Source organism: Mastigoproctus giganteus, chromosome 6 (genome assembly GCF_048544385.1).
Source record: "Mastigoproctus giganteus isolate SK-2022 chromosome 6, ASM4854438v1, whole genome shotgun sequence".
NCBI lineage: Eukaryota > Metazoa > Arthropoda > Arachnida > Uropygi > Thelyphonidae > Mastigoproctus > Mastigoproctus giganteus.
In genome coordinates, this window is record NC_143580.1 from 222,423,056 (window position 1) to 222,436,101 (window position 13,046).

General features: G+C 36.8%; 1 protein-coding gene across 1 annotated transcript in view; it reads right to left on the reverse strand.

The window, feature by feature from the left end:
* The window catches only part of LOC150085014 (zinc finger FYVE domain-containing protein 26-like), a 192,189-nt gene that overhangs the window by 31,187 nt on the left and 147,956 nt on the right, over positions 1-13,046 (reverse strand). Inside the window, exons 16-17 of the mRNA XM_090376435.1 lie at positions 5,145-5,310; positions 49-138 (exon numbers count right to left, since the gene is read on the reverse strand). Of these exons, the coding sequence (XP_090232561.1) occupies positions 49-138; positions 5,145-5,310 (256 nt within the window). The remainder of the gene's footprint in view (positions 1-48; positions 139-5,144; positions 5,311-13,046) is intronic.

Sequence of the window (13,046 nt, forward strand, 5' to 3'; positions counted from 1 at the left end):
TAGATCTTAATCCGCCACTGGATAGATCAATAATTTCATGTTACGTACTCCTCCAGGATAATCGCTGTTCTCTAAACAGTGCAAAAGCGTAAAAAGAGGAGTGTCCTCCTGCAGTTGGCTTCTAGGATCCTTAGGTCTCTGAAATAAAAATTTCAAATCATAAATCACAAATCATTAAATCTAAAAGACTAAAATATATATATATATATAAATATGAAAATATATAAAGAAAAAATAATTCAGTGGCATGGGTGTCTTCACAACTATGGAGACACCCGTGCCACTGAAGATAATTTCATGGAAGATACACTGAATCAAGATAAATGATGGCCAAAATTCCACATTCTGGAATTGCACTCATTATGGTGAACAATGTGCAACTATTGAGTTATTCAGTATTTATTAAAGGCCAAAAGATGCAAAGAAGCCAGGCTTTTCTGTAACAGCCAAAAAATAAATAAATTTGTTTATACAACCTTATCATGCCCTCCCCCGTCAACAACATGCTGAAGAATCCTCAGAATGCAGAAATTGCAGAGATATTCATACTTTTGCTTGAATCCAAACACAATATTCTAAATATGATCTCACCATTACACCTGGAATGCAATAGATTTGGGAATGATCACACAGAAAGGACAAGAATCAAATGGTAGTAAGCACTTTTCAACAATTTGTAAATGATATACAACTTTAGTGTTTGTATTGTGTGATTTTACTCATGTTTGTACTCTAGAAATAGGTGAAATCTTATAGGTTGAAGTCCTATATAATGAGTGAAGGCATAGGCACTGTGCCTGTGAATATCCCAAATCTGGCCATATATTATTTGGCATCTTTCTAGATTTTTTTTTTTAGGAAAAATGACCAAATCCAGAAAACCACCTGAGAAGTGGTAAATTTAGTTCATGGACTGATCATGAAGTGAGTTGCAGTGACTGTGCAGGCCAGAAAATTCCACTTAAAACGGGGACCAAATTTTGTAACGTTTATTATTTAAATAAAACTAAATGCAACTAGGCATAATATTTTAAGATTCTATATTCATATAATATCGGTGTAGATACACCATAGACAACTCTTAAAGAAAAACTATGGTAGTAGTGTGAAAGACATCATTTCATTTGTATCTCATATTTTGCTCATCCTTCATAACAAGTTGCCCACGTATTGCACTACCTCAAATAAGTAATGCTTCACTAATAGAGAAGACTATTGTTACTTATTCTCGATGGGCACCACCACCCAGACGGCATTGTTTCAAGGCTTGTTGGCCTTTCATCAGTGAAGGATGAGCACAATATAAGATACAGATGAAACGATACCTTTCACAGTACTACCATAGTTTTTCTTAAAGAGTTGTCTATGGTGCATAACTCTTAAAGAAAAATTATCTACAAAAATATCTACACCGATATTATATAGTAATGTTTATTATGTACTTGTACATAGTCAAAAATGGATAAAGGAACTGAAACATGAGAAAATTATTTTATTAGATTTTTTTTATTATAATATGTTGCACAATGTAAGGTTAAGTAAATTTTATTGAAGTTACACTGTTTTTCAGTTGTAAAAATAAAGAATGAATCTAGAGTTGTTCATGTTTTTTTTTTTCCGTATTTATTTTTTCAGATAAAATTGTCGTAGCATTTAGTTATGTCTTTAACTTTGCGCTTAACTTTTTTTGCATGATCATGAAGAAGATCGTTCTCACAAAACATATTCAAGTACTTGGTCAATTTTCTCAAGGGAAAAAGCTTTAACTCTTTAATTTTCGAATCCTCATAACAGTGGGGACTCAGATAATGAATACTCGGATACCAGGGATCCCCTGTATTACAAAAATAACTATTCCTACTGTGGACTTTTGGCTCTCTCTCTCTCTATATCATGGGTATATCAAATGACATCAAATTTTTCATTTTAATCAGGCAGTCATATAGTTGACACAATTCATTAAACCAAAACCACATGTACATTATCATTATAATGTAAGCTCTGTGAAATAGCAATTGTTTTGTCATAACAGCTTGTGTCAACGCAAAATAAGAGGAAAATATGTGTCTAGTTCAGTGGGGAAGAACAGAACAATATTAATTTTCTATCTCTAAGGAAGGTATAGGAGCCTGAAATTCATTAGAAGCTTTGAGCATAATATATGGAATCATGTTTATCATGGAGTTCAGTGTCCAAAGTGCAAGGAGATTGCAAATACATCGAGAACAAAGCATGAAAACAAGGCCAACAAAAGCATAATGTAGTTTTAGAAAATAAGGTAATAACCAATAAGGTTTTGGATGCCAAAGGTGTTGTTCACACTGATTTTCTTTAGACAGCAGATACAGTCAGTTTTACTAAAGTAACACTGACTATATCTTCTGTCCAATGATATTTGTTCTCCATAGCAGTACCCATCTACATGTGGCTATCTGGTTGTGGAAAACACTGATTACAGGGGAATAATTTTTCCCCATCATTCCTATACTCTCATTTATTATCCTGTAACTTCCATCTCTTTTCAACAATGAAAGAGCCTTTAGGAGGTCAAATGATAAGGTGCAAAATGCAGTCCTAGAATGGTAAATGGTGTTGGCATCAACCAAAAAAGATTTCTTTGAAACTGGAAAATGGGAAACTTACAGAATGCTGAAGCAAAGGCATTCTGAAGGAAGGAAGGTATCTCTAAAATGGTGACTATAATTTTTATTTTGATGTGTTTATCACAATTAAAATGTATAATAAAAATCATTACCCCCTACACTCAATATAAATATAATCTTATTTTGAAATTACATTTATACTGAGAACTGATTATTTGAGAAGGCAATAAGATTATACAATACAAGTATAATCTTACTCACTTTGTGCAAAATATTTCCAGCTCATAACTACTTTACTATATAAATGTTTTGTTTTTTTGATAAATAAACACATTACACTGCATTGTTTTTTCATAATTAAAAGTACTCATAATTTAACAATTAATTATAGATTTAACCAACCAACCATTTCATAAATTTTACATTTTACCACGGAAAGAGGCAAACTGTAAAATTAATAAATAATACAGCATTAGAGGACATTATGTGTGTAGGCACTATGACTAAATTTTGAAAGCACTAAGGCCATAATGAATTAAAGGATCAGAGCTATAGGAAATCCTGGGCTCTTCAATCCTGTGATGAGAGGAGCTAGAGTTCAATTCTCTTTATTGTCATTTTGTCTTTGGCAGTGAGATTCCTAAAGGTCAAAAGGAGGAAGTTCATGTTTTGCAGCCAACAAGAATAAAGGATGGTTTTAGAAAATAAGGTTTTGGATGCTAAAAGGGTTGTTCTTAGGAGTCACTCTAGCTGCTCCTAGTTGGTTGTGTGACAAGTGTCTACTACTGTTATTATTAATAGGTAAAGTTGTTTGTTCTACGTTCTGTGGGTTTTCTTGGTTAAATATTCTTGAAAGAGGGTATCCTTATTGTATGGTGGTTTTCTTCCTATCCTGGAACAGGGCAAGCCATGCAGGAAAAATGGTTATTTTGCCAATATTCCTACTAATGCTATTTCTGTAATTTTGAATATGGAAAGGTTCCACATTTGCTAAATCAATTTCAGCAAAAAAAAAAAAAATACAAAAACCACTCAAGAATAGAACATCCATATACATAATATGGTCATTCTGTTCTCACATAATAATACATATAAAGTGCAAGCCAAAAGTTTCTGGACTGCCACACTGAGTGTTAAGCATACGTTGTACAGCAGTGTGCTGTTAAATACCACTGAACTAATTCATTGTGGGTAGTCTGGAGAATTTTTCATGAATAGGATCATGTGCTTTTATGCAACTGGTGTTTAAGTGTATTCCTGTTGAGTGTGTCTTGCGATTTTTGTAGCTGAGTAGGATACCAGATGTCAAGAAACAGTGAATTTGTGTTGAATTTTTCATAATATTGGGAAAACAGCTTTGGAGGCATGAAATGCTTAAGCAAGCATTTGGTGATGCTATGAGCAGAACAGAAACATTTCTATGATATTTGTTTCTTCAAGGCAACTGAACTTCAGTTGAGGATTTTGAACACTCAGATCATCCATCATCAAGTCAGCCTGATGAAACGTTGAAAATATGCACCAAGTCATCCATAAAGACAGATGGTGTATGATTAATATTTGTAACATTGTAGGCCAAATGTACAGTACATGCAGATGCATTCTAACTGACAGTTAAAAACACAAGGCAGACTGCTGCAAAGTTTGTGCCCCATTTGTTGAGTAATGAACAGAACTGGCTTTCTGTGTACAAGAATCAAGGATGTGAAAGCACAGGCTGGAAAGGACAGATAATTACTTTGTAGGGTCATAACAGAAGATGAAAACTGGGTTTATGGTTATGACCTAATAACAAAGCGGCACTCTCCCATGGAAAAGTCCATCATTTCCAAATCCAAAAAAGGGTAAGGCTGGTCAGATCAAACATCAAGAGTATGCTGATTGTTTTCTTCCACAATGAGGGATTGTTCGCCAGGAGTTCCTTCCATCAGGCCAAACTTTATATCACTAGTTCAACACCAGGGTAATAAGGCATCTGAGGGAGGATGTTGGGAGAAAATACTCAGAAAAATGGCACATTCAGAATTGCTCCTGCATCATGACAATGCACCAGTCCATACAGCTTTGTTGGTTCAGCAGTTTTTAGACAAGAACAAAATGGCAAGGGTCCCACACTCTCCCTGTTCTCCCAACCTGGCCCCTTTGCTTCCTGTTCCACAAAATGAAATTCTAATTAAAAGGATGAATATTCAAAGCCATTGTGGAGGTTCAAGTTGAATTGCAAAAAAGTGTTGGACAGCATCATGAAAGTGGAGTTCTAGAGATGCTTTAAACAGTGGGAGAATTGCTGTGGTCTATGAATAAACTCTGGAGGGAACAATGAATAAACTCTTTGAAGCGGACAATGCCAAAATGTAACTAACATAAGTCTAAATTAATTTTATTATCCCAGTCGGGAAGCTTTTAGCTCACACCTCGTATTAATTTGGAAATGTACTTCTTAATTTTTTAAAATTTCATTATAAATTATTAATTAAGCACAATTAAAGAGATAAATAGACACAAAGATAGTAAATGCAATTGACTAGCTTAACTGCTTACCTTCAGACAGCGAGAATACTTCTCTCTTGCTGTGGGCCAGTTTCCAGCTTTAAGATGTATCAAACCCCAGCCAGCCCAAATTCCTGAGGCATCTAATCCAAACTTCGTCGATAACTCTAAAGCAAGGTTCATTCTTTCCTCTTGTATTAAAGCATCTCTTAGTTTTCTAAATATGTATTAAGCAATGTGTCAAAGTTTGCCAGCCTTAATTTTCCATTCAAATTTGAATAAAATTATTTTAAATTAAATAGGAATTCTACATACACCGATAAGTCAAAACACCCCCAAGGCAGTATGCGCTGGTCCAAAAGGAACTAGTAGTTGTTGGTGACTCTATTGTCAGGGAAACGGGGAACATGCTTTGTAAAAAAGGATAGGTGGAACAGGACCAGGGTATGTCTTCCAGGGGCAAAGGTTGATGACGCTGTAGAACGGATATCATCTTTTAAGGGCACAAAAGGTGATATTGTTGTACACGTTGGCACTAATGATATTAAGAGTAGGAGACCGGCAGAATTACTTAACAAGTACAGGTCACTGTTGAAAAAAAGCCGTGAATTAGAGTTGAATTTGAAAGTGTCTGCAATTCTGCCCAGACACGATAGGAGGGAGTATATGATGAGAGCCTTGTCGATCAATTCGGCCCTGCAAAGATTGCGTAAGGCTCAAGGGGTAGAATTTTTTTCTGCCTGGTCTGTACTTGTTAACAGGAGAGACTGCTTCTACAAGGATGGGATACACTTAAATAGAAAGGGTGCAAGAATATTTGCTGATGATATCAAGGCAGTGTTAGGTGGGTTGGAAAACTGCTAGTTTGGGGGGGGATACAAGGATTAATAGATTAACAGTAGCCACTGGCAGAGGTGAAAGAGATTCTTGCACTGCTTCTATTGGAATGAGCAGAAGCCTGGAAAACAAGATGCAGGATGTTTCAGAGACTGCTGGTAGTCATTGCGGTACAAGTAAACATATGGGTTGTGTTAGGGTAGCTAAGAATAGAAACAGGTGCATGTATATGCATGTATACTTGCGTGTAACCAATGCTAGGAGTTTGGTAAATAAATTTGATGAATTTGAGGTATTGCTCAAAGCATCAAAGGCGTATATTGTTGGGATATCAGAGACGTGGTGTCACACAGATATAAGGAATGCAGAACTGGAATTTGGGGAGTACAACATCTACAGAAAGGATAGACAGGATAGGAAGGGAGGAGGAGGAGTTATGCTATTAGTTAAGAAACATAAAATCCAAGGAAGTGAAGCCAGTCGACATCACTGGACAGTGCAGTGTCGAGTCAGTTTGGTGTGACATAAGCATTGAGAGATCAAAATTGAGAGTAGGAGTGTGCTATAGGCCTAATGACTCTGATGAGTATAATAAGAAACTGTGCAGGGAAATAGAGTGGGCCAGTAAATCAGATAGTCTTATAATGGGGGACTTTAATTTCCCAGATATTGACTGGAATTTGTGGGTTGGTCACTCACACACGAGCAAGGCTTTTGTGGATTTACTGGATGATTGTTTTCTACATCAGCATGTTCGGGAGGCAACTAGAGGGAGTAATATACTTGATTTGATTATCAGTAGTGATTCTTCATGCATTAAGAATCTGCAGATAAAGGAACCACTAGGTGGCAGTGATCACAGTGTGCTGAAGTGGGATTTACTCAAAGAGGTAACTACCATCAGGGGTAAAGGGAAGGGTTATTGGTTTTGTAAAGGTGACTACGATGGTCTGAGACAGTATTTAAATTCTATACAGTGGGACCAACTGATGTTACCAACAGCAAATTCAAAATGGGAAGCATTCAAAGAACTTATCTTGGAAGCTACTAGGCTTTACATACCAACTAAGAAATATTGTTCAAGGTTTAGGCCTAAATGGATGTCAGATGAACTAATGAGACACATGGCAGGTTAGGCAAAGGCAGATTATGAGAAACCTTTGGCAAAGAATGCAAAGAAAAACAGCAAAGAGTTCTTTTCTTATGTAAACTCTAGAAGGAAGGGGATGAATCAGATTGGTCCACTTGATATCGATGGTTCAACTGTTAATGATCCTGCTCAGGTAGCTAACAAACTAAATGAATATTTTGCATCGACATTCACACATGAGGAGTTATTCAAGAAGGGGAATGCCATAGATGAAGTAAATACTGGCAGTGAGCTAGATGATCTTGTAATAATTGAGAGTAAAGTAGAGGAGAAATTGTTGAAGATAAATACAAGAAAGGCACCTGGGGTGGATGGAATATATCCAGTTATATTAAAGATGGCAGCAAAGGAAGTAAGCAAACCCTTAGCCATAATTATGAGAGCTTCCTTGGACTCAGGGGAGGTACCCATAAACTGGAGATGTGCAAATGTGACCCCAATTCACAAAGGAGGATCAAAGGCTGACACAAGTAATTATAGACCTGTGAGCTTAACTTCTGTTCCAGGAAAATTAATGGAGGCACTGGTTAAAGAAGCACTGCAGGATCATCTAGACAAGACTTCAGTTATAGATCGGACACAGCATGGTTTTGTTAAGGGGAAGTCTTGCCTGACCAACTTGATTGGATACTATGATGCAGTCACAAAAGAACTGGATGCAGGGAATAACTTTGATATTATATACTTGGATCTTAGAAAGGCTTTTGATACTGTTGCACATGGAAGACTGCTGCACAAATTGGAGCAGTGTGGCATTGGAGGCAAATTGCTGCTATGGATAAAGGGATGGTTGAGGGGGAGAAGACAGAGAGTGGTAATCAATGGACACTGTTCACCGTGGACTAATGTTATTAGTGGAGTCCCTCAGGGTTCAGTGTTGGGATATCAACGTGATGAGATATCAATTTCCATAACAACAGATGGACGTTTGTTCCAGCAATCAACTACTCCTGGCTAAAGGCAAATTTCAGCACATCTATTCTACAACTGTCTTTCCTCAATCACACTTCAACTCTTATTGCTTTTGTCATTTCAGTTTTGGGTGGCTGCCTCCAATAGACTTGGCATTAATAGTGTTTTGGACCTGGTATATGGGGACTACTATATCAAGGGTTACTAACAGTTCCATCAGCATCAAATTTCAAGCATTAATTATGGCTGTCATAGAATGAGTGGAAGACAAAATTCATTGCAATAAACTCAGGAGAACTGACTATCAACTACATCTGTGTTTTACACTTACATGGAGCAGCCTTAGCCACCATCACTTGAAGAATATCTGTCTCAAGTACTACAAAGTTTTACTAATGGGGGAAACAAATAATAGGAGTAATTGCAGTAATGAGAGAGGGGGGCAATAAGACTTCGAAAACCAAAGTAAAAGTTGCCTTTTGCAAGAAATTCAGCAAGATGGTTTTAAACAGAAACAAGGAAATAAATACATATATGGGGAATTTATGGAATGGGCTTTTCAACAATAAAGTTAAGTAAGGACTAATGGAGCATGGGGGGATGGCAGGGATCAAGAGGCTGTGAGAATGCCAGACACTAGACTGGAGACACTTCTCACAACATAATGTTAGCAGTTAGAAAAGGCAAATTTGTAATCAATGTTCTTGCTTCTCAGCCTTTTGGCTAAGATCAAAGGGACTCATTATACATGTGAAACCCAGTAATGGGTTTGTAACGTGATGATAGTTTATTAAAATTATTTATAATGGTGTATAAAATATCTGAATACAGGAACTCCCCGACTTATGTAATACTTGACTTATGGAAATTCGACTTTATGAAAGTTTTTGCCGGCCGCTGCAAACTTAAAAAAAATCGTAGAAACGTATTTTGCATCCCACAGGAATAAATGGAGGTACTGTGAAAATATCATAATGTGAACCCAATAACACATTGGTTGTTTTGGTAATTTGTTTCTTGGAAGTTGAAATTTGCACTATATAACTAAGCTATTTATCTCTCTAAAAGGTCATTTTTATAATGGAAATTGCACTACACTTTCATTGTTATCATATGTTCCATTATAAGAATCAATTTTGAACGCCTTTGTGATATTTTTCTAAAACACATTTCTGGAGGTCACTACCATAAAATTATAAAAACAATTTGCACTTTCTGGTTTATTGGGCTTTTCTGTTAGCGCAATCTATTATAAAACTTACGTAGTAAACTCGATCTCACTGCATTTGCAATAATCCCGATAACTGGAATTCTGTTGGGTTTTTACGTTATTATGGTGAAATGAGTTTCCTTCACTGAAATCTTCAATCATATAAAAAAACATAAATAAATTTTCAGAATCTTCTCTTCGTTCCTATTTACTTATTACAATGATGAAGGGAAAGCAACCAATGGAAAGTGCAAATGCTGGCAGTGCTAGGAAACGAAACAAAACAAAACTGATTTAGAAATGAAGATGATTAATTAAGAAGTACGAAGCAGGACAAAGTTGTCATTTATTGCACAGAATTAGGTCTTGCTGCTTCTACAGTGAATACTATTTCAAGGGACAGTGCACGTATAAAAGAACATGTTCAAGGATCAACGTACTTCACACCAGGGCCAGTCCGCCCCCAACAGTGATCACAAAACAGCATTCAGGTGCTATATCGAAGGTGGAAAAGCTATTAATAATATGGATGGAGAATCAGATTCAGAAGCAAGTGCACCCAAATCTAACGGCCATTCAAGCAAGAAGTATTTATGAAGATAACGATAAGTACGGCAAACCCCAAGCCAAGTTCGTGGCAAGCAACGGGTGGTTTAATAGGTTCAAGCATCGCGCTGGTTTCCAAAACATTAAAGTATGCAGTGAAGTTGCCAGTGCCGATTCTGCAGCTGCAGAGAAATTTTGTGATGTGTTGGAAAAAACCCCTTCTAAATCTCCACAGCACTCAACTTCCGCAGCGGAGTGCTTATCAGCTGTAGAGTTAATTCTGGTAACGATGCTCGAAAGGTAAAACTTGTTGACGTTATGCCAATCTCCTGTCTCTTTTTGTAATTTTTTGTACTTTTGTACACTTTTGTAATTTTTCCTGCGCATGAGATAAAAAAATTGAATAAATAATTCTATTTACATGTTCGTCGAACATTTCTTTTTTTCTTCTATCAAATTCAGCACGCATAGTTGTGAGTGTGGAATTTCCCTAAAGGTTTATTTAGGGAAATTCAAACTTACGTAGTGTTACGCGGAACACAACCCTTACATAAGTCGGGGAGTTCGTGTAGTTTATTTCTTGATGGATAACACCCAAAAAGAAAAAAATAAATTTATAATAAACAACATTACATTGATTAAATACAGGACTATTTTAAAATGTCCAATGGCTTAGTGTCAAACTCTCTTGATAACAAAACACTTACTGAAGCCATTTCAAGGCAAGGCTGGTTTAACTGATCTCAGATGGAGATGAAAGGTTTTTCCTGGGTTTTTCATCTTGTATATAGATAAAGGATGCAATATACTGATGTCCATTTGGTCTGAGACAACCCAATAAGCCTTACTATGATTACCTCCCCCCAACACAAGTTCAGGTTTATATAGTTATAAACCTAAATGAAAAAATAAGCACTCTTTCAGGATGACTTGAACAGAGTTTAAAGATGGTCAGAGAAGTGGTAGCTATGTTTTAATGCTTTAAAACATAGCACTTGTTTTATACTTGGGGAATAGCAATCCCCAAATATATTATACACTTTGTATACTGCTATTCATTGTGGAAGATGCAGGCTAACCATGGCCTTATACAAAGGGATAATCACCTCCTTATTCCTGCTAGCAAAGTTTCTGTATATCATCCACAAAACCCCATGAGCTGTCCTGGCAGCATGTCTGCACTGCTCAGAGAATTTCAAGTCTGACTGCACAGTTTGACATGAAATTCTGAATTTTTCATTCTCCACTAATCTGAGTGTAGTACCACACAGTTGATAAGTTACTCTGGAGTTACTGCTACCCATAGGCAGTATCTTGCATTTGTCAATGTTAAACTTCAATTGACATATCTCAGCCCATTGACCCAAATTTCCTTGATTTGTTGAAGCTCACCCTGATGATTGTGGTTAATCACCCTGCCAACCTTTGCATCACTTAAAAAGATAGACCTTAAGTCTGATATAACTTCGTCAATTTCATTTATAAATATTGAAACAACAATGGACCCAACACTGAACCTGGGGAACTCCACTAATAATTAATCCACAAAGAGAAGTGCTCATTGATAACCACACTCTGTCTTCTTCCACTTAACCATCCCTTTATCCATAGCAGTAACTTGCCCTTAATGCCATATTGCTCCAGTTTGTATAGCAGTCTTTTATGTGCAACAGTATCAAAAGCCTTCCTGAAATCCAAATATATGATGTAAAAATTATTTTTTGCATCCAGTTCCTTGGTCACTGCTCATAGTAATCTATCAGATTGGTTAGACAAGATCGCCCCTTAAAAAATCCATGCTGTGATTGCAGTATAATTGCATGCCTGTCCAGATGGTCCTGCATTACTTCTTTAATCAATGATTCCATTATTTTCCCTGGAATAGACATTAAGCTAACAGGTTTATAATTACTCACGTCGTCTTTTGATATCCCCCTTTATGAATTGGGGATAGATTTGCACACCTCCAGTCCATAGGTACCTTCCCTGAATCCAAGGATGCTCTCTCTCTCTTTTTTTTTTTTTTTGGTAGTTGTTGGCGCATTTGGCTTCTGTGGGCATAATGCACCTCCCAAGGTTTTTGTAGTACTTTGATCCAAGCCCGACGCGGGATTCAAACCCACAACCTTTGGGTCACCAGGCAGGCACTTTACCCACCCGGCTAGCCCGGTCAGCCCAAGGATGCTCTCATAATTATGATTAAGGGTTTGCTTACCTCCTTTACTGCCTCCCTTAGTATAACTGGATTGATTCCATCCACCCCAGGTGTCTTTTTTATGTCCATCTTCAGAAATTTCTCCTCCACTTTCCTTTAAGTTATCATAAAGTCATTTAGCTCCATGTTAGAATTTGATAAACTTCTGGAATCCTCTTCTTTAAAGAATTCCTCATGAATGAACATAGAAGCAAAATACCTATTCAATTTGTCTGCAACTTGAGCAAGTTTATCAACAGTTAACCCATTGACATCAGGTGGCCCAATGTGATTCAATCCCTTCCTTCTACTGTTATATAAGCATAGAAGTCTTTGCTATTTTTCTTTTCATTCTTTGACAGATTTCTCATAATGTGACTTAGCTTGCCTAACTTCCTTTGTGACTTGATTACATGCTAATTTATATCTACCATAGGCTTCTATATCACCTCATAATTTATATGCATCCCATGCACTTTTCTTCTCCAGCACATGACTCTGTTTAGCTGACATCAATTGAGGTCTAAGTCTTGAACAGTATTCCTTTGCTCTGAAAAGCCTAGTAGCTTCTTTGATTACTTCCCTGAATATTTCCCATTTAGAATTTGCTCTTGTTAATATCATCAGTTGTGCCCACTGTACAGAATTTAAAAACTGTCTGAGCCCACTGTGGTCAGCCTTACGAAAGCAAAAGCCTTTCCTTTTACCCTTGGCAGTAGTTATGACTTTAAATAAATTCCACAATCGTACAATGCGATCACTGTCACACAGTGGGTCTTTTACCTGCAGATTTTTAATGTTATTGCTTCCTCTTGTTGCCTCTCTAGCATGCTACTGTAGAAAACAGTCATCCAAGAGATTCACAATGGTATTGCTAGTGTGTGAGTCACCAACCCACAAATTCCAGTAAACATCTGGAAAGTTAAAATCCCCCATTATGAGACATTCTGATTTGCTGGCCCATTCTATTTCCCTGTACAGCTGTTAGGAATATTCATCACAGTTTTTTTATGAAAACCCCCAAACAAGAGAGGTAATAGAACTTTTAATACTTAATACCGTGCTTGGGTTGGAGGTTGAGAAGATGAAACATTATACTTTAAC